This window comes from Solea senegalensis, linkage group LG8, assembly GCF_019176455.1.
Source record: "Solea senegalensis isolate Sse05_10M linkage group LG8, IFAPA_SoseM_1, whole genome shotgun sequence".
NCBI classification, from domain to species: Eukaryota; Metazoa; Chordata; class Actinopteri; order Pleuronectiformes; family Soleidae; genus Solea; species Solea senegalensis.
In genome coordinates, this window is record NC_058028.1 from 16,611,511 (window position 1) to 16,639,098 (window position 27,588).

General features: G+C 42.9%; 1 protein-coding gene across 1 annotated transcript; it reads right to left on the reverse strand.

Moving 5' to 3' along the window:
• Window positions 1–14,245: 14,245 nt before the first annotated feature.
• fzd9b (frizzled class receptor 9b) lies at window positions 14,246–17,194 on the reverse strand. Its single transcript, XM_044033059.1, has one exon. The coding sequence runs from the start codon at window positions 16,580–16,582 to the stop codon at window positions 14,831–14,833; it is 1,752 nt and encodes a 583-aa protein (XP_043888994.1). The 5' UTR covers window positions 16,583–17,194; the 3' UTR covers window positions 14,246–14,830.
• Between the last annotated feature and the right edge of the window lie 10,394 nt (window positions 17,195–27,588).

Genomic DNA, 27,588 nt, shown 5'->3' on the forward strand with positions numbered 1-27,588 from the left:
TCCAGCATTCATCATTTGGTTTACTTTCATGTTCAAACTTTGTTTTTGGTCTCCACTGTCAGACTAAATCAATTATAGCCACTTTAATGCAGTTAGTCATATGACTGTGAGGTGATTTATCGCTTTCCAGTATATGGTGGTGTGTAATGTGGAAACAATTCATTTCATTTTGACTGGAGTAGATTTAGTACAATCTATAGCATGTTTTTCTTCCGTAGGGTGTGGCCTGTTGTCGTTATTGTGGGTTGAGTGAGTTGGAGAGAGTTCACTGTGAGTATCCGGTCAGCAGCCAGTGTGTCCTCCCTTTGTCAAACATCCATGGTTAAACTAATCCCTGTTAAACATCGTGTGCCGGCTCACCTAAAAACCATCAATACTACAATGCTTTAACAGAAGAACCTGCACTTTCTTCTCAACAGTGGGTCACAAATGGTAAATGATTCACTTTGTATGTGTTTTATTTGTGATGTCAGTGGGGTGTGGTTTGACAAGACAAGTGACTGAACAACAGGTCAGCTCGGGACACGTGTACTTCAGCTAACGTGTCTCGATGCATCAGCTTCCACTGGAGTTTTTAGATTTTTTGCCTTGGTTTTATGCAGCAGCAGCAGCAGCAGCAGGTGCAAACTCTGGCCATGTGCAGACTAAACTTTGAACCCCGACAGCGGGAGTCATCTGCCCAGTGTGTGTACGAGCAGAACAACCCACCCTGCAAATATTTACCTCAGGTCCAAGTCAGCACAGAGGGCATTTGGCAGAGAGGGAGAGAGCAAGAGTGTTTCCCACACTTATTCTACCCGACATGATGAGCTGTGTGAATACACTTAGGAGTGGGTGAAAATATCCTAGTTGGTGATATATCGTCGTCCTTCCACATGCAATAACAATATATTGATTATCACAGAATCATTGTATCATGATATTATTGGTATCGTGGACCATGTATCATGTATTGTATCATGAGGTACCCTCTCTCTTTGAATGAATGCATAAATGAATGAATGAATAAATACCCTTCTTCCCTTTGCCTAATTCGGTTGGTGTTGGTGGTTTTGACTGCTGAAAATGAATATTTACAAGAACCACTTTATATAATGTGAACATAATACGTATTTTTTTATGCAACGTTATTTAATAGTAACAGTTCCAAAATGAAAAGTAAGCTGACCTGTGGCTTCCTGTTTCATTCTGAATGAGATAAAACCTCGGATTTGTGTCACGATCACCTTTAAAAACAAACGTCCAGGTGACGCCGTGTCACACAGGAGCCGACGCTGTGGTGCATGATGGGAGTTGAGTCAGTGCTGGCAGCTGCAGGAGTGCACACAGAGGAAATGAGGACAGGGGAGATAGAAGCAGTTGAGTGGAGAAAGGAGTGAAGTAACATAATCGCTCACAGAGCATAAAGGTGACCTGACAATCGAGTGCCAAAACCAACTTATCGTATGCGAACGTGCCCTAAATTCCTCTCCCCTCTGCTTTAAGTGCAAGTACAAATGACTGTTAATGCATTATTCACAAAACAGAGGCTTCTCTCCACTGAGGTGCGTCCTCTGCCTTTGATGATATAACCACAGTAAAAGGGCAGAAAAAGTGAGGGAGTACAGAAGCCAAGCAGTTCAGAGGACGACTGTTCTCCCGGGAGCGCTACGCCCTCATCCCAAAGGAAAGGAAAAGTGCCTCTTCTTGTCGACCAGTTTATATATAATACTATTTTAATGTCACATGAAAACAACCAGAGAGAAGAACCTCAGACAGGCAGGGGTTTCTTTGAACTCGTGGATCGTGATACGGCAGCAGTAACAATTGGATGAGCACGTTACAGGGAAGATGAAAGGCGGTCCAACTCGTAGACGTTATAATTGGGCCGAAGCCTTTCATGAATCATACTGAGGCTTAATTTTTACTGTTCAGTCAAGGCAGTGATCCCCACATGTTCAACAGGCTTAAAATACAGAGTATCTTTGGATTCCTTACTGAGCTTCTAGCGGCGGATGAAAAAAAGCCAATTAACTCGGTCCGACTGTTTTGAGCAGTGGGAGATTTCTTAAACATCCATGGATGCATCGTGCACCTGACACAGACAGAGCGGCACTTTTCAGGTGAAAGCATTTCATGTTGGGGAAGGTTTCATGGCGGGAACGGCAATTTCATGAAATTCAATCAAGGAAATGGAAATTTCAGTTTGAGGCCGAGGCTTATGCAAACAGACATGAACAGCCGTCTTTCTGGAACATGAATTTAAATGTCACACACTGGATCTTAAACCCTCTGACTCTGACTCACACTAGCAGAAAATGTGAATGATAGATTGTTTTTTTTTCATTATTCTTGCTTGCTTGAGTTAAAAGAGAATATATTCTCTTTTTTCTTGTATCCTACAGTGTAAGATGTTAACTACTGAGCTACAGTTGTTTTCATTCACCTCTCAATAGAGCCATCCATCCATCCATCCATCCATCAAACATACAAACTCCACAGGCTCCTGGCCAAATTGGGAATTAAATCAAGGCCACTCTTACTGTGAAAACCATGGTTTCATGAGGTTTATGTGTTTTTAGTTTGTGCACGGCATTAAAGGATCAAAACAAATATAACACCATGTTTGTGGTCAAACTGGATCAGAACGAGCCAGGCTTAGCTAAGCATTGATTCATTCATTCATTCATCATCTACCACTTTATCGTCCACACGAGGGTCGCCGGTGCCAATCCCAGCTGACCTCACAGGGCCACATATAGAGACAAACAACCATCCGCTCTCACACTCGTGTCCAATTTGCCTCATCCGCAAATCTGCATGTTTTCAAATGAGCTTCTAAAATGTCAAACAACTGCTTTGAATATGCGTTTGATACGGAGTGTTCACAGAGTATGACTCTCCAGCAGACCTGCTTTTGTGAACACTGATCCCCGCTGCTGTCACAGCTCATGTTTCTCTGGGGTGTGCGTGTGCCCGGTGAGAGGCATGTCGGCAGTAAACAGATTAAAGTGTGTAATGGCCCAAAAAAACACCCGCGCGCCACTCTGCCATGCACGGGTAATTCACTTAAACAGCAATAAGAAGAGTTTGCAGCTGTTGGGTCTGACTTAAGGTCAGATCTTTGTATATTCTGGGGACGTTTAAGTTCATTATGTTTGTTTGTGTGTGTGTGTGTCTAATTATGAGGCAAAGACAAAGACAGCACACTGTTATAAAAGTGCATATTTATTTAAACCCAGGCACGAGTGTAAACGTGTGCATGAATACAAACTTTTCTGTGCATGTGTGCCAAGGTGTGCAAACGTGCATGTGTGTCTTAATAGCGCGCAGTCACAGCTCTCTCCATAAAGGAGCCTTTGAATGGCCTGGCTCCGCTAAATTCATAGCAGATGTGGGGGAAAGAATATCCACCCAGGTTGAGTGGCCCTTCACTGTGAAGGCGACAGGAGTCCAATCCAGGGGAGGCAGACGGATGGCAGACAGGAGCCAGGAGACACACACACACACACACACACACACACACACACACACACACACACTGGGTGAACTCCAATCAGCCATGAGGGAACTCTGCACAGCACAAAGCAAGAGACAGAGAGACGCTTTTCTTTGAGCCACTCTCAGTTTTGAAATGAGAATAATTCTCCCTTGTCCCCAAAGTAGGCGGGTTTTCCGTTCAAGTGTACAAGTTCAGCCCAGGTGTGTATGCTTCAAGGATGGCCTCCACAGACTGGATCATGCCTTCTGGTTTCCCCAAGACCCAGGGAGTCTGGAGCACTCAGAGGCCAGGCTTTATGCCACCTTTCCTGGCTCCCACTGACGCCAGAGGAGGGTAGAACTCTGGCGTCAGTGAGACAGTGAGAGTGTTACCGTGCTCAGTTGTAACACATCTTAGGACACACTGTCTCTATGACAAAGAGCCTGACATGTCATCAGGTGGGATGACACTTGTGACATGCAACTGTGTAGCTTTTAAATATAAACAAAAGACTATCACATCAAATGAGTTCACACAAAGCGGGTTCAGCCTATCAGCTGTCTCGGTTCAGCAGTGTTTAGATCTTGTGCACACAGGAAGTGATTTGTTTTGGCGGCAGCAGCTCACTGTTTATATACAACGGGAATCCAGTGAACAGTGCCCGTGTTCTTAAATTGTTACAGCAAGCACAACGCCGTCTATTTACTTGCACTTGTATATTTCAGTGTTTGTTTTGTAACTGTTATCTCCCTGTTTTTATTCACTGTGACGGCCAGGTCACCCTTTTATCTGGTTAAATAAAGGTTAAATAAAATAAAATAAATATATTATTCTCCTAATAGGTTGGAGTATGACTGATGAGCCCACAAACAGTTCCAGAAGTGAATTATACTGCTAAAAAAAAACAACCTCTGCCGCTGCTGACACGCAGCATACAAATAATGTGACATCATTTCTGAAACTGCCTTAAAGTTAGACACGGCAGCTTTAAGTCAGTGTCAGTGACACGTGGAGCAAGTATTTACTTTCAGATCTACCTTCCACAAAATAAATCTGCACAAAGCAACAGCAAATACTTAATGTGATGCATAAAAGATGACGTGTGGGTGATTAAATATACACTGTTTATACAAAACCAAAACAAAGCCAATGCCATAAAAGAAAAAGTCTCAGTCTTATCATTTGTTATAGTCTGACTAATACAAACAGGCCCACAGTGAATCTGACCTCTGTCAAATGGCCTACATTTGCCATTTTTCTTTTAAAGTGAAATTAACAAAATGAACTGCTGTGTGTAAAAATCACAAACTAATTTAAAGTCACCTGGAACCTTTATCAAGTGCACATATTGACGCTCATTCACACACTTGTTTCTGCCTCTTAAAGGTAATTAGAAGTGATTGATGGGAGGTTTGACTTTATTATGTGTGCTGTTTTAAACACAGTGTGAGTACAATGAGCTGCTTTTCTTTTTTTTCTCTTAGTTGAAAGTGATGAAAGAATCCATGCGCCATCTCATAAATGAAGCCCTGGCACTTTGTAACCGGAGGTGACTGGTAAACACAGCATGACCTCGGTGTTACTTGTAAAAACCACTGCACAAATGCATCTTTGTGATAAAGACATTAAACAACCCCCAAAAAACGGTCGAAAACCACAAAACAGGACAAATGAATGCCCTAAAGTGAGCCCTGGTTCCTTCCTGTCTGCTCTGAGCCAGCTGACGGTCTTCCATGCAAGGGTGCTCCTGGAAAACCAGACTCTGGAGAGTAAGCAGATTTTTCTGTAAGCAATACGCCCTCCTCTGTGTGTGGGGGGCAACATGCACTTTGTCTGTAATCCAGGCTGTTCCATGTGACTGCAACTGAAAACAAACAGCAATAAGAGGAAGGCGTTCACACCCCGAGCACCTCCTCACTAGATAGATTACTCTTCTCCTTCTGTGTCTGCATTTATTTGTCCAGTTTTCTCCCCCGCCTGCCGCACTGTCGTTTGCCTCTTCATCACTAGTTATCCTTTCCCCACTTCACTCCACGTTCAGATGAAGCTCTGGGGATAGACAAAAAGCTGAAGGAGGGGGGGTTAGCTGTCGGGCATCGCTTTCACTTTTAATTAAAACTTCACACCCAGATAAATGTAGCCGAGTATCACACCCACTCATATCACTCTATGAAAGGAGCCCACTGGGGCCAGATGTTTGTCTTAGTGAGGATAAATATCTAAGTGGCAGCTTTGTCTGTAAGAGAATCTGCTCCCTCTGTAGTTTTGTCAGATTAGCCGGGGTAAGGAAAACATGGAGATCGTGTTCCATGCGTTTCCCACTCTCTGGCTGTGCAGCATAAACACCACCAGTTCTTGGCCTTCCTCGCATCCGGCTTCTCAGCTCCTCCGCCACTCTCCCCTGTGCCGGGGCTCCCAGCGCTGGAGTTTGTTTTAGTAGCACGGCCCCAGAAGAGTGTTTGGTTGTGTTGTGTGTCACACTGGGTGAATGTTTGATTATGTTGAGTGTTACACAGTGCGAGTGTGCATGAGCAGAGAAGGGTTGGTTGGGGTGGGGGGGACGACTCTAATCCCTCTCTGCTTTGTCCTCTGCTGCACAGCTTTAGTCTTCGCAGGACACTTCACACGGAAGCTGTGGAGGAATTCATGAAGCTGCTGCTGCTGCTGAGAGACGGTTCTTTGAGCCGTGAGGGTCCTGTATGCTTTGTGTGCACAGAAAGATGAATGAGGGGAAAAGGGGCTCTTTGAGTGTGCATGACCAGAGAGGATGAATCAAGGCCACCGTCTCTGGCTGAAGCAGCAGAGGTGTCTGTGGAGACTTTGCACACTGTGTGCAAAGACGTTCATTAGAAAGGATACAGCTGTGATCACTGATATTGCTTTTTTTTCATCAAAAGACAAAACACTGACATATCTTATTCCTCTGCGACAGAGAGCTCTGTTATTTGTTTTTAAAAACGATCCAGGACACTGGTTGTTGCTCTGAATAGATTCATTATGAATCCTTCATTTTTTTTTTCCCTCATCATTTTGAATTTTTACCAACACATTAAATGTGCCGATAAGCACTATTTGAGAAACTGTAGAGCTGTGCTGCGAAATAATGATAAAATAAATGAAGATATTTTACATCCTGAGGAACTAAGAGGAGCTAAACAATCACATGTGATGTTTGTGTGAGGATGTTTTTATTGTAAATTGTGTCATGAACACCTGGCCAAGTTGGGTTCTGGTTTGGGGCTACAGTCTGGCCCCACTCATAGGCACTTGAGTGGGCCCCCGTCATTAGCCTATAACCATGCTCCACTTAATGAGGCTCTACCCTGAGTTGTAAACAAGCCCAGATGCAACCCAAAAAACACGCACAGGAAATGTCTCAAGACCAGAACAACACTAAGATCCTGCCAGCTCATGCATGATGGGGTGTGAACAGGAAGGCTGATCCTTGCAGGTTTTCTCCCTCTCTGCTTCACAAGCACTTATTATCCTGAGGGAAAAGGCCGCATGTGGTACTGCTGCTCCAGCGCTGGCTCCGCATGCCAAATCCTCGCCGGCCGCCAAGATCATCACAGACCGCGCTGCCTCGCTCCTTTTCCACAGCCTACAGTTACAGTATGTACACAAACCACAGTTTATTCAGCACTGTGTTGGACCTGGCATGTCAGCTTTGACACGCCACAATAGGAACAATGTCTGCCTCTGCACAAAGAGTATCTCTCATGCAACAAGGTTTTTATTTTACTTGTAGGGGGCTGAGACCTTGACAAAAGGTCCAGTGTTGGAGTGAGTGTGGCCCCAGCTGGTTTCCTTTACTACAGACTGGCTAATGTACAGTGATCAGCCTGAGTCAACAGTCCTGGCCAAAAAAAGGGGGCTTAATTTCTTTTTTTTTAGTTGAATGTGTTTGAACTGCCATGAAATGTCTAATTTAATTTTTTTGTCCCATCTCGTCCTCAAAGCACAAACAACCCTGGACAACGTCGCCGACAAAATGTACAAAACGCCACTTAATGAACAGGTTCATTTTGGAGAAGCGCAAGAGCAGAAACCAGGGCTGAAAAATGGTTTCCTCGGGTGATGTTATGATGGGTCCCCCTACACACACACCACTCACCCCAAACGCCACACACACTCACAGTTCTCCCTTAATTAGACAATTACAGCAGCCATGCAAACCGTGGAGCTGCCTCACAAAGGGCTTTTATACCTTCAGAAAGGCTCAGTGAAATCACTGCTCTGTTTGAGACCATATGTCCCAGGAATAGTTTAGCATCTTTGGACGCACAGCGATGTTCTCATGTTTTCAGTTCCTGGTTCAGTGTGGTTCTGCGTAAGCTTTGTTGTGGATTTTTATTCACGTTTGCAGATCAAATTCCTTCCAATGTCATAATACAGTTGGCCCTAAGCCAAAACATTTGACAAAATAAGATTAATTTCTTCCCTGACACCTTTGCTGGCTTCCTCTGTCTTTGCAAAATGCTGAATTATTGAAATCAGGTACATCAGGCTAAAAGTGATTGCATGGCTGCTCCAGAGCCAACAGTGCCAGAGTGGAAAAACAGTCAATATGAAACACAACCAAGTGTGAATGAGAGGCAGAAGAAAGAGAAAGACAAAAAAAAAAAGCACAGACAATAACAAACTTCAAAACTCCAAACTCAAAGACGGTGAAATGCAGTGGAGAATAGCAGATCCTTACACTGAGCCCGGGGTGGGAGGAGGGGAGGGGATCTCTGTGCATCAGCTCTGTGCCGTGGGGTGAGCCTTTGATGGCGAAGCGTGACATGAGCACATTTGGGCTGGGGTGTGTGTGTGTGTGTGGGGTGCAGTGACAGTGTGACAGCAGACACACTTTGCCAGACAAGTGAGCCAAGGATCTGAGTGGTTCTGATCCACTACGGTACCAGCTGACAGACAATTTGTGCCAAAACTGTGACTCACATCACCTACCTGACTTTAATCGTCCCACTGGGGCATTTCTGCTTGCTTTGAAAAGCTAGACTCACGTGCTGAAAGATGCTCAGCTCCCATACTCTCACGCCAAAAATTCACGTTTCCCAGCAATTAATTGAATCTACCTTACTGCTGCTGGAACTGTGTGATTGATTTAATCATCATTTCATTATTCAATCAGTGGCACAAGGCTTTTAAAGATGTCCAGGAGGGTCTGAACAGGTTTCAGGGCTGAACTTTAGACTCCCACATCCTGTCCTTCCACACTCACTCTCCTTTAAAGTGTTTCTAAAAGCAACCCTTGCTTGAGTTTGTGCTCTTTGTTGATGCTGTTCCCCATCCTTTGTAACTCCTGCTCCCTCTCTTTTTTCTCCGGGGAGAGACTCTTTGGTACAAGAGATTAGAGCGGGTGCTGCCTAGCAACTGAATAAAAATGGCAGCTACAAAAGGGGCGCTCTCACTCTCCAACGTCTGACCTACATAATCCCCGAGCCTCTGATCGTGCATCATAACAAAATGATGAAAGGCGTGCTGTGATTTAACCCTCAAACAAATACTTGCCATCGCTGACCCTCTGGCTCAAAGAGCCATCTCGCCTCCTGCAAAACACCAAAGGGTGACTTCTGAAATCTTGATGGTGCCTAATTAGAAAGGAAGAGGAGGCAGTGAACACGATTGGAAATAAGATGAATGCATTTGAAGAGATGGCAGCAGAGTGGCAAAAGAGATTAACTGTGATCACAGCAATGCTGTTGGCTTCAGAGAGCGTGAGCGAGTGGCGGAACCTCCCTCTGTTCACTGATTCATCTCTCACTTCAGCCACAGGCAGACAGAGCACAGGAATGAGTACAGAGGGACGAGAAAGCTTCAGCTTGTTGATCAAAGCACATGAAAGAACACATAGAGACTCACATGAAAAAAAAAAAAAAGCTGGAAACTTTGTCTTGAAACTTCTCTCCCTCTGCAGTGTTTCATAACATGACTTGAACTGTGTTTAGACGTTGCTGCCACTTTGTGTCGTGCCACAGCTCCTGCTTTCCTTCGACCTGACCTGTTTGCACCTAGAACATCTTTGACTTCACTGCATTTAACCAAAGTAACTCTGAAAGTAAGTGCATTTAATCTTCGTAGCGCAAGGAGATCTAGATGTAATCTGTGTACGTGTCCCTATGAACCCAAACTAAGAGTGGGTCACTAAAGTGCTTTTCATGACATTCACTGAAATCCATCACAAAGCTTATGTTTTTAAGTGTAAGCGTTGCCACTTTGAAACAGCTCCAAGTATAACGTGTCAGTGTTGCTATGTTTTGCCAATTTGCACATGGAAGTGTGATCCGTGAGCTTTTCTTTTTCATGCATCATCCCGATAATGTCACTGGGAATGTGTTTGTTCCTTCGATCTTTTAATTGGAGCTGATCCTGCCCCTCTAATCATAAATGTGTTACTTGGATCTTGACTAATGCAACAAGCTGGCTCTGCTTATAACAGAGGAAAATGTAAAGTTTCTCACAAGGTCAACAGTGAACAGGCAGTGAACTAACTTGGGCCACAAACAAAGACATAAACGGCACAAAGTTTCAGCCAAATCCATCCTTTACTTTGCTGCTCACACACACACAGACAAACAAACACAAAAACACAATCTCTTTGGCTGAGAGGAAATAATGGAATCATTTAAATGATTGAAGCGATGATTAAACACTTGTTTGTGTGAAAACAACATACAACATGCACTCTGTTTTGTTCACTGACATTTACATATTGATCTGAGTCAGTTTTGGAGCGGATTCATATTCATCCTCCTCGTTTATTTTAAAAGGGACATTCCTCTCGGCTCACGTCTCTACCTTTTTGGATGGCGATGAAAGGACGACATCTGGACATCTGAGGACGTCTGTCCTTCAGCTCACATCAGGTACAAAACTTACAGTATTTCCACTGCAATACATCACCACTGACCAAGTCATAAATCTGTCAGTCACTGAGGCTTCACGTCTTTCTGTCTGTTTTCTGTGCGCGAACAAAAGCTGACTGTGTGTCCAACACGAATGAGCATATGTTAAATAAATAAATGAGTGAGTCGTATGCATGTGAAGCCTGAGTCCCTCGCCCTCATCATGCTCCCGTCTCAGCCAGTGAGTGTGTGAGCTTTCACTTCCCTGATGTGATAAATGCTGCAGAAAAAAAAAATTCAGCCACTTGACACTATTTCCTCTATCCTCTGTCTTTTGGACTAAAAAAATATCAACATGAAGCCACATTTGACTTAGTTTTAACCTCCAGTGCTGATTTGTGTGAGTTTACAGTGTAAAATGTTAATGTGGTGACATGGGTCAGCGTGTTTTCTGTGTGTGTGTGTGATTTTACACGCGTTTGTGTCCGGTTCTAACAGCAGCAGCAGTATAGCGGTGCACTCTGTTGTCTGAATGGAGTCTGGTTGCGAGGAGTGCTGAGCAGTCTGAACTCCGGTGCTCTCTGACTGCTGCATTTTCATGGAAAGCATCTCTTTGGGGGCCTGCAGGTTTTCAATGCGCTCATTTACACATCAAAACAGCACAGGAAAGGGATAGTGCTCAAGGGGGTGGGGAGAGGGACTGCAGGAGAAGGGAGGGCAGTGTAATGAAGGATGCTTTATTTTCTCCCTTTTCCCCTCAGGAGTGGGCAGGGGGTTAAAGTCTACGGGGGAGGCACATTGATGCCATAATGATTGCCTTTAATCAGACTCATGACCAGATGGAGGGGTTTCTCCTCAGTAGACAAAAACACGGGCGCCCGCGTGTAAAGCGGGAAAAACACAGAGGTATTCATATGCCTTAAAAAACTAAACAAATTCCCCCAATCCTGTGTAAACAGACATGTTCCGTGTTGCTGTAGAGTCAACAAACACACGGCGTTATAGGCTCACAATGAAATATTCCTGAGAGTGTTGTGAGGAGAAATGTTGCCTTTTCTGGGAGTAGCCTCTCACTTTTGGCCCGACAGACAAACTCGCTGCACAGTGCGACTGACGTTGACACTTTTAACCTCCTGAGCCAGAGGAGAAGGAAAACAGCGAGGAGACGCGGCCAAATCTTCTGAATGAGACTGAACGCACGCTCACTCCTGAGATGGGACGTTACTGGAAAAGTGTGCTGGGTTCGATTGGCTGGCAGCAGCACTGCACACCTCAGGTGTGTGTGTGTGTATGTGGTGGTCAGGTATTACTCATGCTGTGGGGAACTTAGCTTTTTATGCAGTCACATTATGGGGACATAATGTTACACATCATGTTTTATTTTAAGAAGACATGTTTTAAGTTTTAGGCTCTATATCCCTTTAATATAGAGGGTTATATTTGGTTTAGGTTAGGTGAGGGTTTAGGGTTTAGGGTTTATAAATATGATTGTGTGTGTACAGAGTACGGCCCATAACCCTGACCCTTAAAACAAACAAAACAACAACATAGGAAGCGAGGACAGTTTGGAAAAGTGTCCCACCTCTCTATGGGTCAAGGGTTGTGGTCAGGCATGTAGTTGCGATGGTTAAGTTTAGGGTAAGTTACTAGGGAATGCAGAATGTCCAAATGTGTCCTCATTAAGTAAGCTGTACCAGAGTGTGTGTGTGTGTGTGTGTGTGTGTACTTGTGGGGTGTGCTTATAAGGAAGGTGTTCCCGGCAGCCACATCTCTGGCGCCAAAATGAACCACAGCTCAAACAAACTCTGTTTTTGGACTGAGCCATTCTTCCTTGCCTCTCTATCTGAAGCTCGGTGCAGTGTGATTCCTTTCCTCTGTGAGAGCGAAGCTAAAAATAGCCACCAGTGACCTGGAAATGTAGTGACAGAATTCATATTTGTAGAAAAGGAAAAAGAGCATTGTTTCAAGTCAGTCGTGTTGCCCCTTTTTTAAAAAACAAACAAACAAACAAACAGTTAGTCATATTAAGCTATTAAAAGCAAACAGAATGCTCAGAGGGGGTTCAGAGGTAAAAACAAAAGGATTGCTAAATGAAGACTAACTTGCCCTCGGTGACACCATAATGTCCCTAACCCTTTCCTTCCTATCTAATCAGTGCAGGTGGAACACGCTGGTTTGTGTCTCACACAGCAAGTGCTAGGCCTCTCTGGGTCGTGTCACTGGAGTGTAAACTGGGGAGGAAGCACGCGCCCCCCGCTCAGGCACCCATGAACTGGAACATGTGGCTGAAACACCACCAGTCGAGTCTCCGGCTGAGATCGTGCTCCAAGAAAAACAGGCCTTCTTAATAGTTAAACGTGATCTACACTGTGTTGAAGTCCAGGACAGGCAGCTTCTCGCCTGCCAAGCCATGGACAGCGTCTACAATGGCTGAGTAATGAAAACAAAAGCGGGGGGAGGATGTTGATAGTTAACCCACATCTTGTTCTGCAGGAGGAAGAAATACGTCATTTAAGTTAACTTAGGCGTCGCACGGATCCACGCGACGGGTGGAAACGTGGTTCATTTACTACAGAGAGGCGACACACCTTTGATTTGTTTGGTAAATGAACACTAACATGGAACAAGCTGCAGCGCATGAATCTTACTTTCACTGGAGGAATGCAAATGGTGGAAAAATGAAAACAAAACAGCTCCAGACCTCTGGAGATGTCAGTTAGCACACGCCTGCTTCACACTGGAGCTGAGCTTCCTCTAATGTAATGTAAACAGACTCCTGGTCATCGCAGTCTTTCCATACTATCACGCTCCCTTGTGCTGGTGTTGCTGCTGGTGACACGGCGCACAGTTACGCACACTCATAACAAACAGTCAATTATCCCACTGTCAAACACAGTCATTTCTAGTGTGTTTGCCAGGGAATGACTTTCTGTGTGTGTGTGTGTGTGTGTGTGTGTGGCTTCAATTTACATTACCGCTGAAAATGTTACAAGTCATGTGATGTAAAAGCTATTTATTTTCACTCTTTTATGGACCATCTGAGAACGTGGTGGCTCTCGTGCACAGTAAAAACCAACTTTACTACAGAAAAGTTAGCTGCAAGAACCAATTTAGAGTATTTACTTAATAAAAATAATGTTATGCATAGTTTTTCTGTGAAACAGCCTGTAATTATTTGTACCTCGTGGTGGTTTGTGAAGGATTTATTGGCTGCATTGTGTCCACGGCCAAACAAAATGCCTTAAGCGTATCAAATTCAAACTAAAAAACGGAAATCTGGATCTTTTGTGTCCAGGCATCCCCTTGATTTATGTAAAAAGAATAAAAAAAAAAACCTCGGCCTCCAAATGCTACAAACCACATAGAAACTTTGATATCAGGTTGATAATCCATCGACTCAATGAACGACCGCAATTTTGAGTGCCTGTGCTGAACTCAAATCTGTCAGTGAAACCGTGCAACGTGGCTGAAATCCACTTCAGCTTTGTCGTCTCGGATCAAAGTGATGAGTGTTTGCTCGAGGATCAAATGGAGCAGCGAGAGGGCAACAGCAGTGAATCTGTGCAAGGATTAAAACAGCCATTAATTAAATATATTCCTCTGCAAGCTGCCTCTGCCAATTTGGAGAGCATGATGCAAACATGATCACTTGCCATGGTTTGTCACTCTATTCATCAGTGATTCTCTTTGAGGATTATTATTGTGGATGCCTCTGGGATGTGTGGCATGCACTTGGATGAAAACACATTTGGTGGAAGACTCTGATACACACACACACTCACACACATACACTAGAAGAAGAAGAATGGCAAGAAAATTGGGCAGGAAAAGGCTGGAATGAGCAATCGTTTGCAACTATTAGGTCTCCGACCGGTCGAGACGGTTGAAATGGTAAATTTTCACGTTGACCACAAAATAACACCAGGCAGAGAGACAGTTGAACATGAACTCCACAAATTTATTTCATCCTCCAAAAAAGGCCATAACCAGAGTTCTTATAAAAGGCACTTAATTTCCCTTGACCTTTAATAACTGTATCTAAACAACTCCGATAAGACACAAGAGGGGGATTTTAAATTAAATATATTTACAATAAATAAAACATTTATACAGATTTATACAGTTTAGCATGCCACTTTCTGGAAGGAGGATATGCTAATATTTTCAAAGATGCCTCCTATAACAGTCTTTTTTTTCTCTTTTCTTTTTTCTGGCTTTGCAACATTGGGCATGTCGACTGTACGGAACAGTATGAACAGGAACAATAATGTGTATAACAATACTGAACATTTCCCTTTATGCTTTTCAATGCTGTTTAGAACGAACTTCCCATAGTGATGCCTGTACCTGTGTGTCCCTTGGCAGCAGCAGAACAGTAAGCGACTGTTCAATTCATCCACTCTTCTTATAAAGTCTTTAGCAGCTCCTTACACAGGGCATTATCTATGTGTGTGTGTCTATGAGTGTATGTGCTTTCAGATAGTGTGTGTGTGTGTGTGTGTGTGTGTGTGTGTGCTGCCTCTCAGACGTGTGTGGGGTTGTCGGAGTGCAGGTCAGTCTTGGCCATGTGCAGAACCACAGCAGGAGATTTGTAGTGGCAGTGTGTGCTACCGCAGCTCACGCCGCTGCACGGCTTCCTACTACTAGTCCTGTCCGTCAGCTTCCTGCTGCACAGGCCCTGCCAGGTCTGCAAGGTCTTTGAGCTCCACACCCACACGCCGCTGGTGATGCCGACCACCAGCGACATGAAGATCTTCAGCATGAACACAGCCACGGTGGGCACGGACTCCTGCAGCGAGCAGTCGCCGCTGTGACCGCTGAATGAGCCGCACTTCATCTGCAGCCCCCTCAGCTTCCAGTAGTCCATGTTGAGACGCTCGTAGAAGTAGCAGACGATGACGCAGGTGGCGGGCACAGTGTAGAGGATGGAGTAGATGCCGATTTTCACCATGAGCTTCTCTAGCTTCTCCGTGTTGGTGCCCTCGGTCTTCATCACCTTGCGGATGTGGAAGAGCGCCACAAAGCCCGTGAGGATGAAGGAGGTGCCGATGACCAGATAGCAGGAGAGAGGGATGAGGACGAAGCCAGTGAGGGCCCCAGAATCCATACTCCCGACATAGCACAGTCCTGTTAGCTCATCCCCTGCCACCTTCCTCATTGTGAGGATGATGATAGTCTTTAAGGCAGGGATTCCCCACGCAGCCATGTGGAAGTAGTTGCTGTGGGCTTCGATAGCCTCATGACCCCATTTCTTCCCCGCAGCGAGGAACCAGGTGAGGGTGAGGATGACCCACCAGATGGACGACGCCATACCGAAGTAGTAGAGGATGAGGAAGACGATGGTGCAGCCAGTAGACTCCAGCCCCTCCTGGATGATGTACAGCTCACCATGCTCACGGTCGCAGGCGATGTTCTCAGCCCCGGCCACCGAGCGTATGATGAAGGCCACAGAGTAGACGTTGTAGCACATGGAGAGGAAGATGATGGGCCGCTCCGGGTACTGGAAGCGGTGAGGCTCCAGGAGAAAGGTCAGCACAGTGAAGGCAGTGGAGACAAAGCAGAGGATGGACCACACGGTCATCCAGATGAAGGCAAAGTCCTTGTCCTGTCTGGACCAGTAAACGTCCACAGCAGGGGAGCAGCGTGGTGCACAAGACTGGCTCTTCTCCACAAACTGGAACTTGTCTGGATTCTCGCAGGAGCCCATGCTGCCCGGTGAGCGGCCGCTGCTGGTGCTCGGCTGCCTCGGGCGAGGGGGCACAGGAAGCATGCCCTCGCCTTTCTTGCCCTCCGTCCTGGTTTCGTTCTCGGGGGCCTCCATGCACAGAGCGTTGGGGTCATTTCTAGTGGGCAGCTTGGAGCAGTCAAGCGAGTCAGGCCAGGTGTAGCTGAACTTCTTCATGATGGGTGCACACCTCTCCCTGGCCTGCTCGCACATGGGTCTGCAGGCCGGGATGGAGGTTGACACTTTGTCGGTGCACATGGGGGCGTAGAGAGAGCACAGGAAGAAGCGGAGGTGCACATCACAGCCGTACGCCACCAGTGGGGCAAACTCATTGAGCTTAATGGCAGCCTCCTTCTGGTCATCATGGTCCATGAAGTTGGGCATCCGGGTCAGGTTGTAGCCGATGCCCTGGCACATGGGGATTACAATGGGCTCACACTTGGCCGGTCTGCCTCGCTCCAGGTCATAGGAGCCAATCTCAAAGCTGGAGCCAGAAATCACCAGCAGACACCAGAGGAAAACAGACACCTTTAACAGACAACCATCCATGCTCAATGTTTGAGAAGAAGCCCAGCGCTTTCTTTAAAAGACGACCATGAAAAAGTCAAAATCACGGGGTCGGTTACAGTCTCAGATCCCCGCTATTTCCCCATGCCGAGGGGCAGGTCCAAGTGCTGCCTTTACGGTCCGTCAGAAAAACACTCCAAAAATAACAGCTGCACACACTCTGGCTCTCTCTCTCTCTCACACACACACACCGAAACACTGTTTAATAATTCAGTCTTAAACTGAGACGGTTAATCCCACGGAGAGGCGACAGTAAAGTCCATGACTATTATCGGAAACTTCGACAAACAACGGAGGAAAAAAAGTCACCAAAAAAAAGAAGGAGAGTAAATCCTCGCCGCGGGTACGACGGTTATCAGAGCGGCTGCAGCCCGGTCACAGAGCTCCTTCAGCGGCTCTCTGTCTCTGCGTCTGTCCGTCTGACGAACTGACTGCCTGCTTGTCTCAGTGTCTGTGTCCGTGTGTCTGCTGGCTCTGACTCTTCGTCCTCCGCTTTCAGGCTGCACACTGAAGTTTGAGAGCCGCTCACAAGGACTTCAGTCAAGCAGGAGGAGGAGGAGGAGGAGGAGGCGGCGGCTGCTCCGTGACGCTCACATTTCAACCGGAGCCGCACACAAGGAAAATTATCAGACAGATGCTGGAGGACGGTCAAATACCTCTGACATTTCTGCCCTGAATATCACTGACACAGCCACTGTGGCAGCAACGCAATTTACATCAAGTACAACTGTACTTACAGTAGCTAACAGTCACTGCTTTTTACTTACATTTCATACACAATCCTACCTTTACTCTTACTGATACTTACTAATACTGTAGGCCTGAATGCAATTGACAGGGTCACCCACAGGATAAAAGTCCTGTAAATTTAGTGGAATTCACTGGTCAAATAAAGCCACTTACTAAGAGATAAGATAAGATACTCCTTTATTGTGGGCAAATTTACCTTGTCATTGCAGGAAAGACGATAAAGATCATAAATAAGATATTAACAATATCTATAAAAAAGTTACAATAGAACATTACATTGTAGACAGTTACCAGAATATATATAGTATGGGCTTGATATTTACAGTATAAACAGGGGTGGAATTGTTCCATATACATATACACTTGTGTAAAGTATATATATATATATATATATATATATATATATATATATATATATATGTATTACTTCTTCTCACGTAATCCTACAGATTTACTTTAACTTACTTTTACTTTAACTACTAATAGGTATACTATATTAGTAATACAATATTAAATTAAGAACATTTTAAAGATTCTTTCACGTCACTATCACAATTTCATGCATAATTCTACTGGTTTTCCTTTAACTATACTAATATTGTAGATCTTTCTTTCATTGATATAGAATGACAAAACACATTTTAAAACTAAGTATGTTTTATACGTAGTACATAGAAAGTACAAATATATGAAAATAGGTTTTTAATTACAAAGAGTTTTGATCGTTGGTGACATTTAAACCAAACTGGAGCTTCAAAGTATGCCAACTCTCTGATAATATACAGTGTTTTTTACTTATATATCAGTTTAGCTGATGTTAATTATAAATGTTATGCTATTTTACATGTGTTAATTTTCATGTTGTCATGGCATTCTGTTTGTTTCTGTGATTGTGAATATGGGTGTGTGTCTCTTAATTGTGTTGTGCGGGGGACACTTAAAGTTGATGCACAAGCAGCAAGCAGCATGGGGGCTGAAGAAGAAGCAGTTTGTAAGAATCTTTTATTGCTCGTTAATTTTGAGAATATTTTTTGTTGGAAGATATTTTTGTTCCTGTCGGCTTATTCCCTCAGTTTTGTGCAGTCAGCGAGGTATGTGTATTTTGAACGTTGTCGTGCGTATCGTTTTTCTTTTAATTATCTCATGACGTCATTATGACGCTCATTAGCCTGTGTTTGTTTAAAGCCTTTTGATAGTTCGACGGTGGATTAAGATGCACTAAGCAACGAAAGTGGAACCACAATAAATCCATCAGTGACAGAAGAACATTTACTGGAGGGAGTACATATTACATATTAGTGTAAGTAATCATGTTACATGCGAAATGACATGAAAAACATGCATAATATTAAGTGACTTAAACACTAGGGGAAATAAATAACACAGAGAGATTCGGTTTTCAATGTTCATATTTATGTATGACAGATTTTTCTGTATTATGGGAGGCAAAAATAGCAGAGCCACTTTAAAGGCGCTTTAGTGCTCACTGTGCACACGAATGGCCACTGTCATTGTTGTACACATCAGTGGATACTGATGCATAAATGCATTAACCACATTTACATAGTGTTGGGTATTTCTTTTTAATAGTAATACATACAATGTAGAACGTCATCCCAATGTGTAAACTGAACAGCAGGGTATAAAGTTGTAACAAATGGAAATACTGTCAGAAATGATTCACATTAATGTAATTTTTTAGTCTGTAACTTTTCTCTAAAAATGAAATGGTAAAGTAATACAGAAATAGTATATGGAATAAAGTATAACCATCTCTACATTGGTTATTGGTTAGAGTAGACTATGTCATTACTCAATAAATTTACACCACTGGTACAACATCTGGAGCAAATTACACAATCAACACAAATTATTGAGTGGAAATGAAATTAATATTATCCAGCTGCAGCTTGTCGGGGTTTCACTGCCTTGCTAACGGCACGTCAGCAGAGGCAGGTGCCTCAGGGTAGATCAGCTGAGCAGTGATGCTTTGAAAAATCCTCATCAACACTGGAGGAGGATTTGCATTGCGATGATGAAAAAAGACAATTCAGTGCTCAGAATCTGAAATAACACGCAACAAATGAATGGAAGACTGATTGTGCCGAGCAGAGGACGATTGTTTCCATCTAGTGGCAGAATAAGGAGAGTCTGTAGCTCCGCAGCTGTTGCACAGAGCATTTGATCTTTTCTCAAACAGGGGAGGAACTCAAGGATTTTGGCCTCTCGCCCTGCAGGACTGAATTGGCTGTCAACTGCATACTGTCTCTATTAGCCCCCCCAGAGTTAAAACTCTGCTTGTTGAAGGCACTTGTCACAGAACGTGTTTGTAACATCTAGACTGATGCTGACAACACAGATGTAAGAATGACACTGTGACCTCACATCCAAAGAAGCCTCATTTTTAAAAAGGGATTGTTTGAAATGTTGTTGTATGAGGTAATGACACACTGTCAGTACTGACTCCACTGAGCATGCCGCCATCTCCAAGAATCAGCCTGTACAATGTTTGCACTGTTAATATTAAGCTCATGCTGTACATATTCTGGGTATTCTATTAATATTTGATGTTTATCTATATCATATATTCATAACTATATATTCATGTTTATTACAACCCTCTCCTCTGACTGTCTTTGCTGCTACAATACTGTAGATTTCCCAATTGTGACTCAATAATAAAAGACTATCTTTAGCTGAATTCGGACAGGATTAGTTTTACATGGGGAGGTAGGGTTATGTTATTTGTAATATTAATGGCTGAGTCGCACGGTATACGAAATCTCAGGACAACTACCAAAATTAGGATTAGTAAATTGATTTACGCACCGCTGTAACCTCATGTCGTCATGTGCATTATGCGGCATAACCACACCATTTGGGAACAGATGTATTTACCTAAAGCAATCAGAAGTCCCGTGACTCTTACTCTAAGTGAATGCTTCTTCAAGCACGGGATTAGTATTACCTGTAATATTTTTTCCAGACCCTTTTACACAAGGTAAAAGTCACGGAGAAGCTCTCATAATAATTACTTTACCCCGGCTCATGATATAAAACCCGTCCAAACAGGGCTTTATAGTGTCTTATCTTATCTTATCTTGGACATGTACAGACACATGCTTTCGCCGGTAACATGGCTCCAAGCAGGGACACAAAAACAAACAGAATTTAGCCACCTAATAAAATGTACTTATGCTTCAGTGTATGATATGTTAAAAAAATATATTTACTGCCTCTTCTTCTTGCAGATGGGCAGCCTTTTCCTAGCTGAAGTTTACAAACTGCTAACTCTTGTGCACCAAAGTCCATGCCTGGAAAATCAGTGATTTTACATCAGGACACACAGAGATTGATGATACTGCTGCCTCCATCAGTAAGTACAAAAGTGTTATCCTGTGACTTTGGTTCTTCAAATACTTTGTTCAGATTTACCCAGTAGCAGGTGTTTATTTGAGTTCTTTTTTATTCAAACCACTCAATATATTAATGACTATCAAGAGGAATTCAACAAATAAGATAAGAACTGTTTTAGAAAATAGTTTGGCTATTACTGTTTCCTCTTGTTTCCAGTGCATCTCCTAAGCTTAACTAACCGTCTGCCGTCTCGCTCATTTAGTACAATAATACCAACCACCTTGTCAAACTTTCATCAAGAAATAGATTTTTTGTTTCCAAATAGTGAACTCTTACTTTAAGATGGCTGCATCACACTTTATTTTGATCTTGTCCATTGGAGTGTGAAAATAATACTGGTATTTAACTACTGCACTTTGCACTGCATCAGTCCGTAAATTTACCCCTGCCTTATGAAAGGAAATCTCCTTGTCTTATGCTTTCTAGCTGACAAATTGAGCTAGTAAAGGCTGTGAGAGCAGCTTTATCAGATTTGGCTTCAGGTGGAAAAGAAAATCCCCTTCAACATCAAATTGAGCTTGATCAGGTGGGGGGGGGGAATACATTCCAGACACTGAGATGATATCTCATTGTACACCAACAATGGAGCTTTTGGTGAATCAAATAGAAACACTTTGACTGACGTTCTATGACTATTCCTCCACTCTAACATTCTAAATCTGCACTTCAAAGACAAGGGTTTATTGGAGAAGACCCAGAGAAGGTTGAGTGTGTCCTTCTAAGGATTCATATCATTATCAGAGCGAGATCTTTCTCCAAGGTATGAAGCACATATCATGATACATTAGCATCCAAGTCACAAAGCCTCTCAAGGTGGAAGCGCCGGCAAATCAAAGTTTGACCCTCAAAGCAGTTTGGATCATAGTTAATGATCCTCAGTCTGTGTCTGTGGAGGTCAAACTAAAAGCAGTGACCCTCATGGTTTATTTACTCAAAAACATACAGTATTTTGTGTAACATCCAAAAATATTTGCAACAAGGGCAACAAGAAGGTTGATGTGGCCTCCATAACTGTATCGCTGTGGTTGAGGACACTGTCTTCTGCCAGTTAGTTTAGTTTAGCCTTTATAAGGACACCCTTACAGATGCTATAGACCGGTGTTCTCCAAAGTGTGGGCCGGGTCCACTGGTGGACCTTGGAGGTATTTGAATGGAAACCCATTGGAAAAGTAAATTATTTTCATGGCTGCCATTCACATGTGGCATCTAATGCATTACATATATAACCATTCGGTTTGGCATTTTTGGAGCTAGTCCCACGACAGTCAGCTCATACAAAGCTTGACGTCTTGTTGAGACAAACAGCCACAAACCGAGCAGAAAAAAAAGAGCTGCTGGAGTCCTCCATTGTTGTCCGTTGTGTTGTGTTCAATGTCTTTGTTGTTGCACCGGTACCGGACATCGTGCTATGCGGCCATTGGGCACATCCCACACTCCACCCCGCCCGTCCTCTGTTGTCCGTTGTGTTGCGTTCGATGTCGTCATTCGTTGTCGGAAGGACGGCACACTGGTACAATACCACGCTACATATCTTGCTGGCAACAAGATCCGGCAGTCGATGGCTGCAGACGATACACAAGCCTGACCCAGGGCTTTACCATTCCTAGCTGTACCGTGCTGTACCAAACAGAACTGTACCATGGCTTATGATGCCCTTGAAACTTTGTTTCATTTTGGTGCTGTTATGAAGTTCCCTACTGCCCCTACATGTCAGTGTCCTAAAGGGTGTCCTTAGAGGAAATGATATTCAGCAGTGTATAGAAAATGCATATCTGTCTATGAATATGAAATTCAGTCCCCAGGGCCAGGCACTTTGCACATACCTGCCTTAACCTTACTAGTGGTTCTTGTCCCACTGGTGCCCTTTTAACCCCAACCCCCACACACACACACACACCATTCCAAATGTCTGTGGACATTTCAGGAGCTTCAAATCTCTGGAGTTTGGGGTGCTCTGCTGTAGACAAATTTAGCAGAGTACAGGAAATAAGCAAGCCACCATTACTGCAGTGGCGTACTGAGTGCAAGCTCTGCTTAGAATGTTCAATTTTCTACTTTTATAACAAGCTCAGACTACCTGTTTCCTCCTGTTTCCAGTCCATAAAATGCCTCAAGCGTTATGACAGTGGTATTGGATCATTTTATCTCACCAACAACTGAATATTCACAAAACATTTCTTTAAGGAAATTTGAAACGATAGTACAATTCATAGATAACTAAAAATCTAAAAGCTCTCTAATCATCCATAGATATCACTGTTTCAAGCCAAGTCTGTCACAGTCAGCTGTTTGTCCCTGTTACTCAGCTAAGCTCACACACAGCTGTAGCATAAATAAGTATATGTCTGAAACTATTCCTTTAAACCATTGGGCCCTCCCTTCCCTCACTGGGTTAATTCAAATATTAACAGTTGAGTACATTGAATGTGGGAGGCTTTTGATTTGTCCCTGCATTCCTGGGACGACATGCATAAAGAATCAATGGCACCATGCTGCTGATTAGTTCAGGAGACATAAGGTCTGACCGCACCACGGCTCTGCGTCCTGAGTCCTACAATAGGATACTATTGTGCTTTCTTGGTGTGTTTTTATTTCACCTAATTGTGTTATTTCTTCTTGACCTGAGCAGAGTTGGGGAAAGAGTATATGTGCAAGTATTTTGTGTTTTCTTTTGGACACTCACTGGCTTCCACCACGGTTGTTTTAAGGGGGTCAGTGCTATTTATTTTGCCATTTGGTGGAGGAAATTGATATATGCTATTTATTTCTTCCCCTGTTAACATTCTCCCGCTCATAGAGCTGCCGTATGTCAAGTCTCTGTAGGTCTTTGTAATGAGTAGCCTCCACAAAGAACCCCCCGTCTTTTATTTCACACATTCATCAGGCAATCTGGTGCAGTGTGGGCCTTGTAATTACAACCTCTCACTTATTGGTTATCATATATCAGGCACAAAGCTATAAACATCAAGTGTAGAACAATGGGAGAGCCTTGCCACAACCCGGCATGACATTACTATGCCAGAGACACGGGCTGTCTGAGATTGTTATGGGTGTAACAAGAGACACCTCACACTTGAAGCAATGCATCTGAACCAGTGTGCTGCCTTTGACGCGGAGTATAATGGCAAATTGTTCAGCCGTGGATCATGCAATTACCTCTTTGTTCATATTGTGCAGTAATAATCTGTAATTTATGCAGTGCCAGGGCAATGAGCTGACACAGGAGATGAGTGAAAGTTAGCAGCAGCTGGTTTCTTGTTTTCTAATCACGGCTGCAGAGTTATGGAGTCTGTTTAAGTGACATTGTTCACTTCTTTTTTAGATCCAGTTTGTTACTCACTGTAATGAGAGGACAGTGTGCACCAAATGTCTCAGTTTCACCGTTATGCAATTTTATGCTGAAGCTATTAGATGACTGAAGTGGAAGAGCCTGGTTCATTACCGAAGTCCATCTGTGTTCCTCATCGTCCAGTGTTTTGAAAACAGATAATCTCCTCTACAGCCTGTAGCAGTTAGGAGTGACACTGTTGCCATACCCTCAAAATATCAATAGTATGGGAATTAAAGGTTCATTGTGTAAGATTTCGAAGAGTTATTTCCACTGGCAGAAATAGAATGTAAAATAATTATTCTGATGTATTTGTTTTCGAATTTTCAATCACCTGAATGTATGAAATGCTGTTTTCATCACCACCTTTTAATAACTGAAGGCTTCCATAGGTTCTCCTTTTGCCAGTTTATCTAGAAATGTTTGTCATTGTAAAACGTCACATTTTGTTTTTACAACAGTTGTATAAAGACACAGTGAGTACAATGCTCTTTTATGCATACATTTATAAACTAGCTTTCAAAACTTAAGCTTCACATGCATGTAACGTGCTGAAGCTAGCAGTTTTCTGTGTGATACCATCTGGCCACAGTCAACATTGTAACAGCATGCCTTGCAAGGTCAGTCGCTACTTGTTGCTAAAACAGTTTTTGCAAGTTGCCAGAGGTTGGTTGGTTTATATAGATCTATGTTTGGAACACATAAAGGTTGCATAGTACTTAAGAGAAGTGAAGCACATCAGAAGTTATGCAAGTAGTGAAATCCTAACAGGGTCATGATTAGTGTAGTATTAGACAGGTTGACTAATGTAAAGGCTTAGTCTACCAAGGTTTTACACCATGATTAACAGTGGTTATATTTAGACACAAGGCTTGAGAAGTTCAGGGATGAAGCTGAAATGTTTAGACTTTGGGTTTGACCTCCAGTTAAGATGTGTTTAGTGTCACGATGAAGGTTCCAGCACTAACCGTTCCTGTGATTCCACAACCTGATATTCTGTCATTGCATTCATAACTGCGTCAGAGCATCACCTGCCTGCACACCTGCCCTTTATTCCTCCCTGTCATCCACCCTCTATTCAACACCACAGCTCACAAATGCCACACGATCTGTTAAAAACATGAAGCATCGATATCAGGTTTTCTCTCTGACCTTTTTTTTTCAAGCTCGCCTGCTCATTTTTAGTCTTTGTTGCATTTCCTGACACGTTAACCTGTTACTGACATTGATTTAGAATCAAGACCAAGTAAAATGCTTTTAAAAACATACCACTTACTTACAAGGAAATTCATTTTAAGCACACACATGAAAAGGTTGCCAGATTTGATGGCAATTGCTGAAAATAAAGTCAGAAAGTATGAGAACTTTCACACTGATATATCGGTTTTACTTCATGAAAACACAATGTGCCTGTGATTCAAATCTTATAATACAAGTATTAAAATACAATGATAGTTGAAAATATATGGGAAAAGCCCATAGGTGTTCAGAACTGCAGCCAAATCGCCAACTTAAAAAACATATGTGGTGTGTATTAGCCATTAATACAGCAAATTAAAGGTAAGAATGGAACATTCACTATGGATTGTTATCTTCAGTACTTCAGCCATGTCAGAAAAAAAGGAATAAACTGATGATGTGCCGGTGTATTAACGTACATTTGCATGCAAAATGTGGATGTGTGTGTTTGCGCTGGATGGCTGACGCCGAAACGGCTCAATTTGGAACAGTTAAACATCTCAGCTTTGTTTTTAAAGGCTGAAGTTTCTGGGCACACTCAGGTCCACTCTCACATGTCCTTGGGGAGCAATGCAGCCGAAAGCAATACTACTGCGCGGTCATAGTGGAGAGAAGTGGGGGTGTTTTGAATGGCTGAGGCTTTGCACAGAGGGAAAGTGGGGTCAGAGGATTTAGAAATATTTTAAGATAAAGTTTTATTGGGGGTCTTAACAATGACATTTTGTTGTTTAATTTGACAGGTCATGAGAAGAAATGACGTCTTGCCAAAGTTTGACAAAGGACAATAATGTTATATTATTTTTTGTCACAAAATGTGAGTACTCCAAGCTGGTAAGTGCTGGTATTCGCTTGTGTTTCAATAAGGGGTGAGTGAATCACTTTAGTTTGCTCACCAGGCCGGACTTGAATAACTAAAAATGGACTGGGGGGGGGGTTGGAATGAGCAAGGTTAAAGGAACAAGCAGCATGCCTGACTTGAAATAACAGTTGCACTTACCATTTATTTTGTCAAGGACTTTCCATTTAGGTTTACTACGGAATTTAAAATATGCTTACTTGGCATTTGAGTTTTCACTATGCAAAATATGTGGACTTTTAAGATGCAGTTCAAACTCACAGTATGTAATTACTCCGTGTCCGAGTGTCTGTCAATCAGAACAAAAACAAAAGACTTGGTTTGACAATGACAGGAAGCAGTGTGGAATCATGGGAATTGTTGTCCTGTTGCCTCGTTTGGTTTATGGGGGATAGAACAGTATAGTATAGTATAGTATAGTGTAGTATAATACAGAAAATGCTACATATATCATTAAAAAGCATTTTCATGAAATCAGTTGCTTGCTTACTTTATTGTTATTTTACTTTTTTGGCTTAGTTAACAGTGACAGTGCACATTAATGAACACTACTGTAAATGTGTAGTCCCTGGACGGATGTTAAAGTCGCCCTGTACTGAGAGTTAAGAAGACTTATGTCACATTCTAAAAAAGTTTTTAGACAATATGTTAAGCTTGAAATGAATGGTGTTGATATGGATTATTCAATTTATATACCACAGTTACTGAAAGCTCAGAAATTATGAGTTCTGGAGTTTTCAAAAATGGCAGAGCCCATATGACCTTTTTTTAAGGGGGTGGTAAGTTGATATGTTGTATAGAGTTTGTAGCCGTATAATTGGTCTTTGAGCACTGAGCATAATTTGTTAAAACTTTGTGTAAGTGCACAGGTCCCGCCATGCAATGGCATCAATCTTCTCACCTCACTGCAAGATGTTTTCCACCCCACATTTTGTTGTTTTTCTGAAATTAAATCACAAAATGAATCCCCAGAATCCAGTTGTACAGAATCGAGAGCTGGAGAATAACTCAATATATATATGTACAGAGCGATACATTTTTCTTTAATATCAAAATAGCAAAATATTGATTGAAATCAATATGTTTATGCAGTGTGCACTTCATTCAGACACATCATTGCTATGACTGTTCGCGCTCGAATTTGCTCTACGTGTTTCTCTTCTCAGCAAGTGTTTGTTTTCTGCCCTTAGAATAAGTTAAAGGCCACAATTAACTTGTTTCTTCATTTTATCATGATGATGATCAATATGGACTGATGTGAAACTTTGATAATGCTTTTGGCCGTGTTGCCGAGCCCTTGCAGTATTAGATTCTTGCGACCTTGATTTTTCTTCCACTGTGAAGGGAGTAAAGTTGTAGATGTTTAATAAATGTTGGTCCCAGTGCACCAGTGTGGAA

Bases quoted from the DNA above. Each gene is read 5' to 3' on its own strand.
- fzd9b (XM_044033059.1), bottom strand. From the start codon at position 16,582: ATGGATGGTTGTCTGTTAAAGGTGTCTGTTTTCCTCTGGTGTCTGCTG.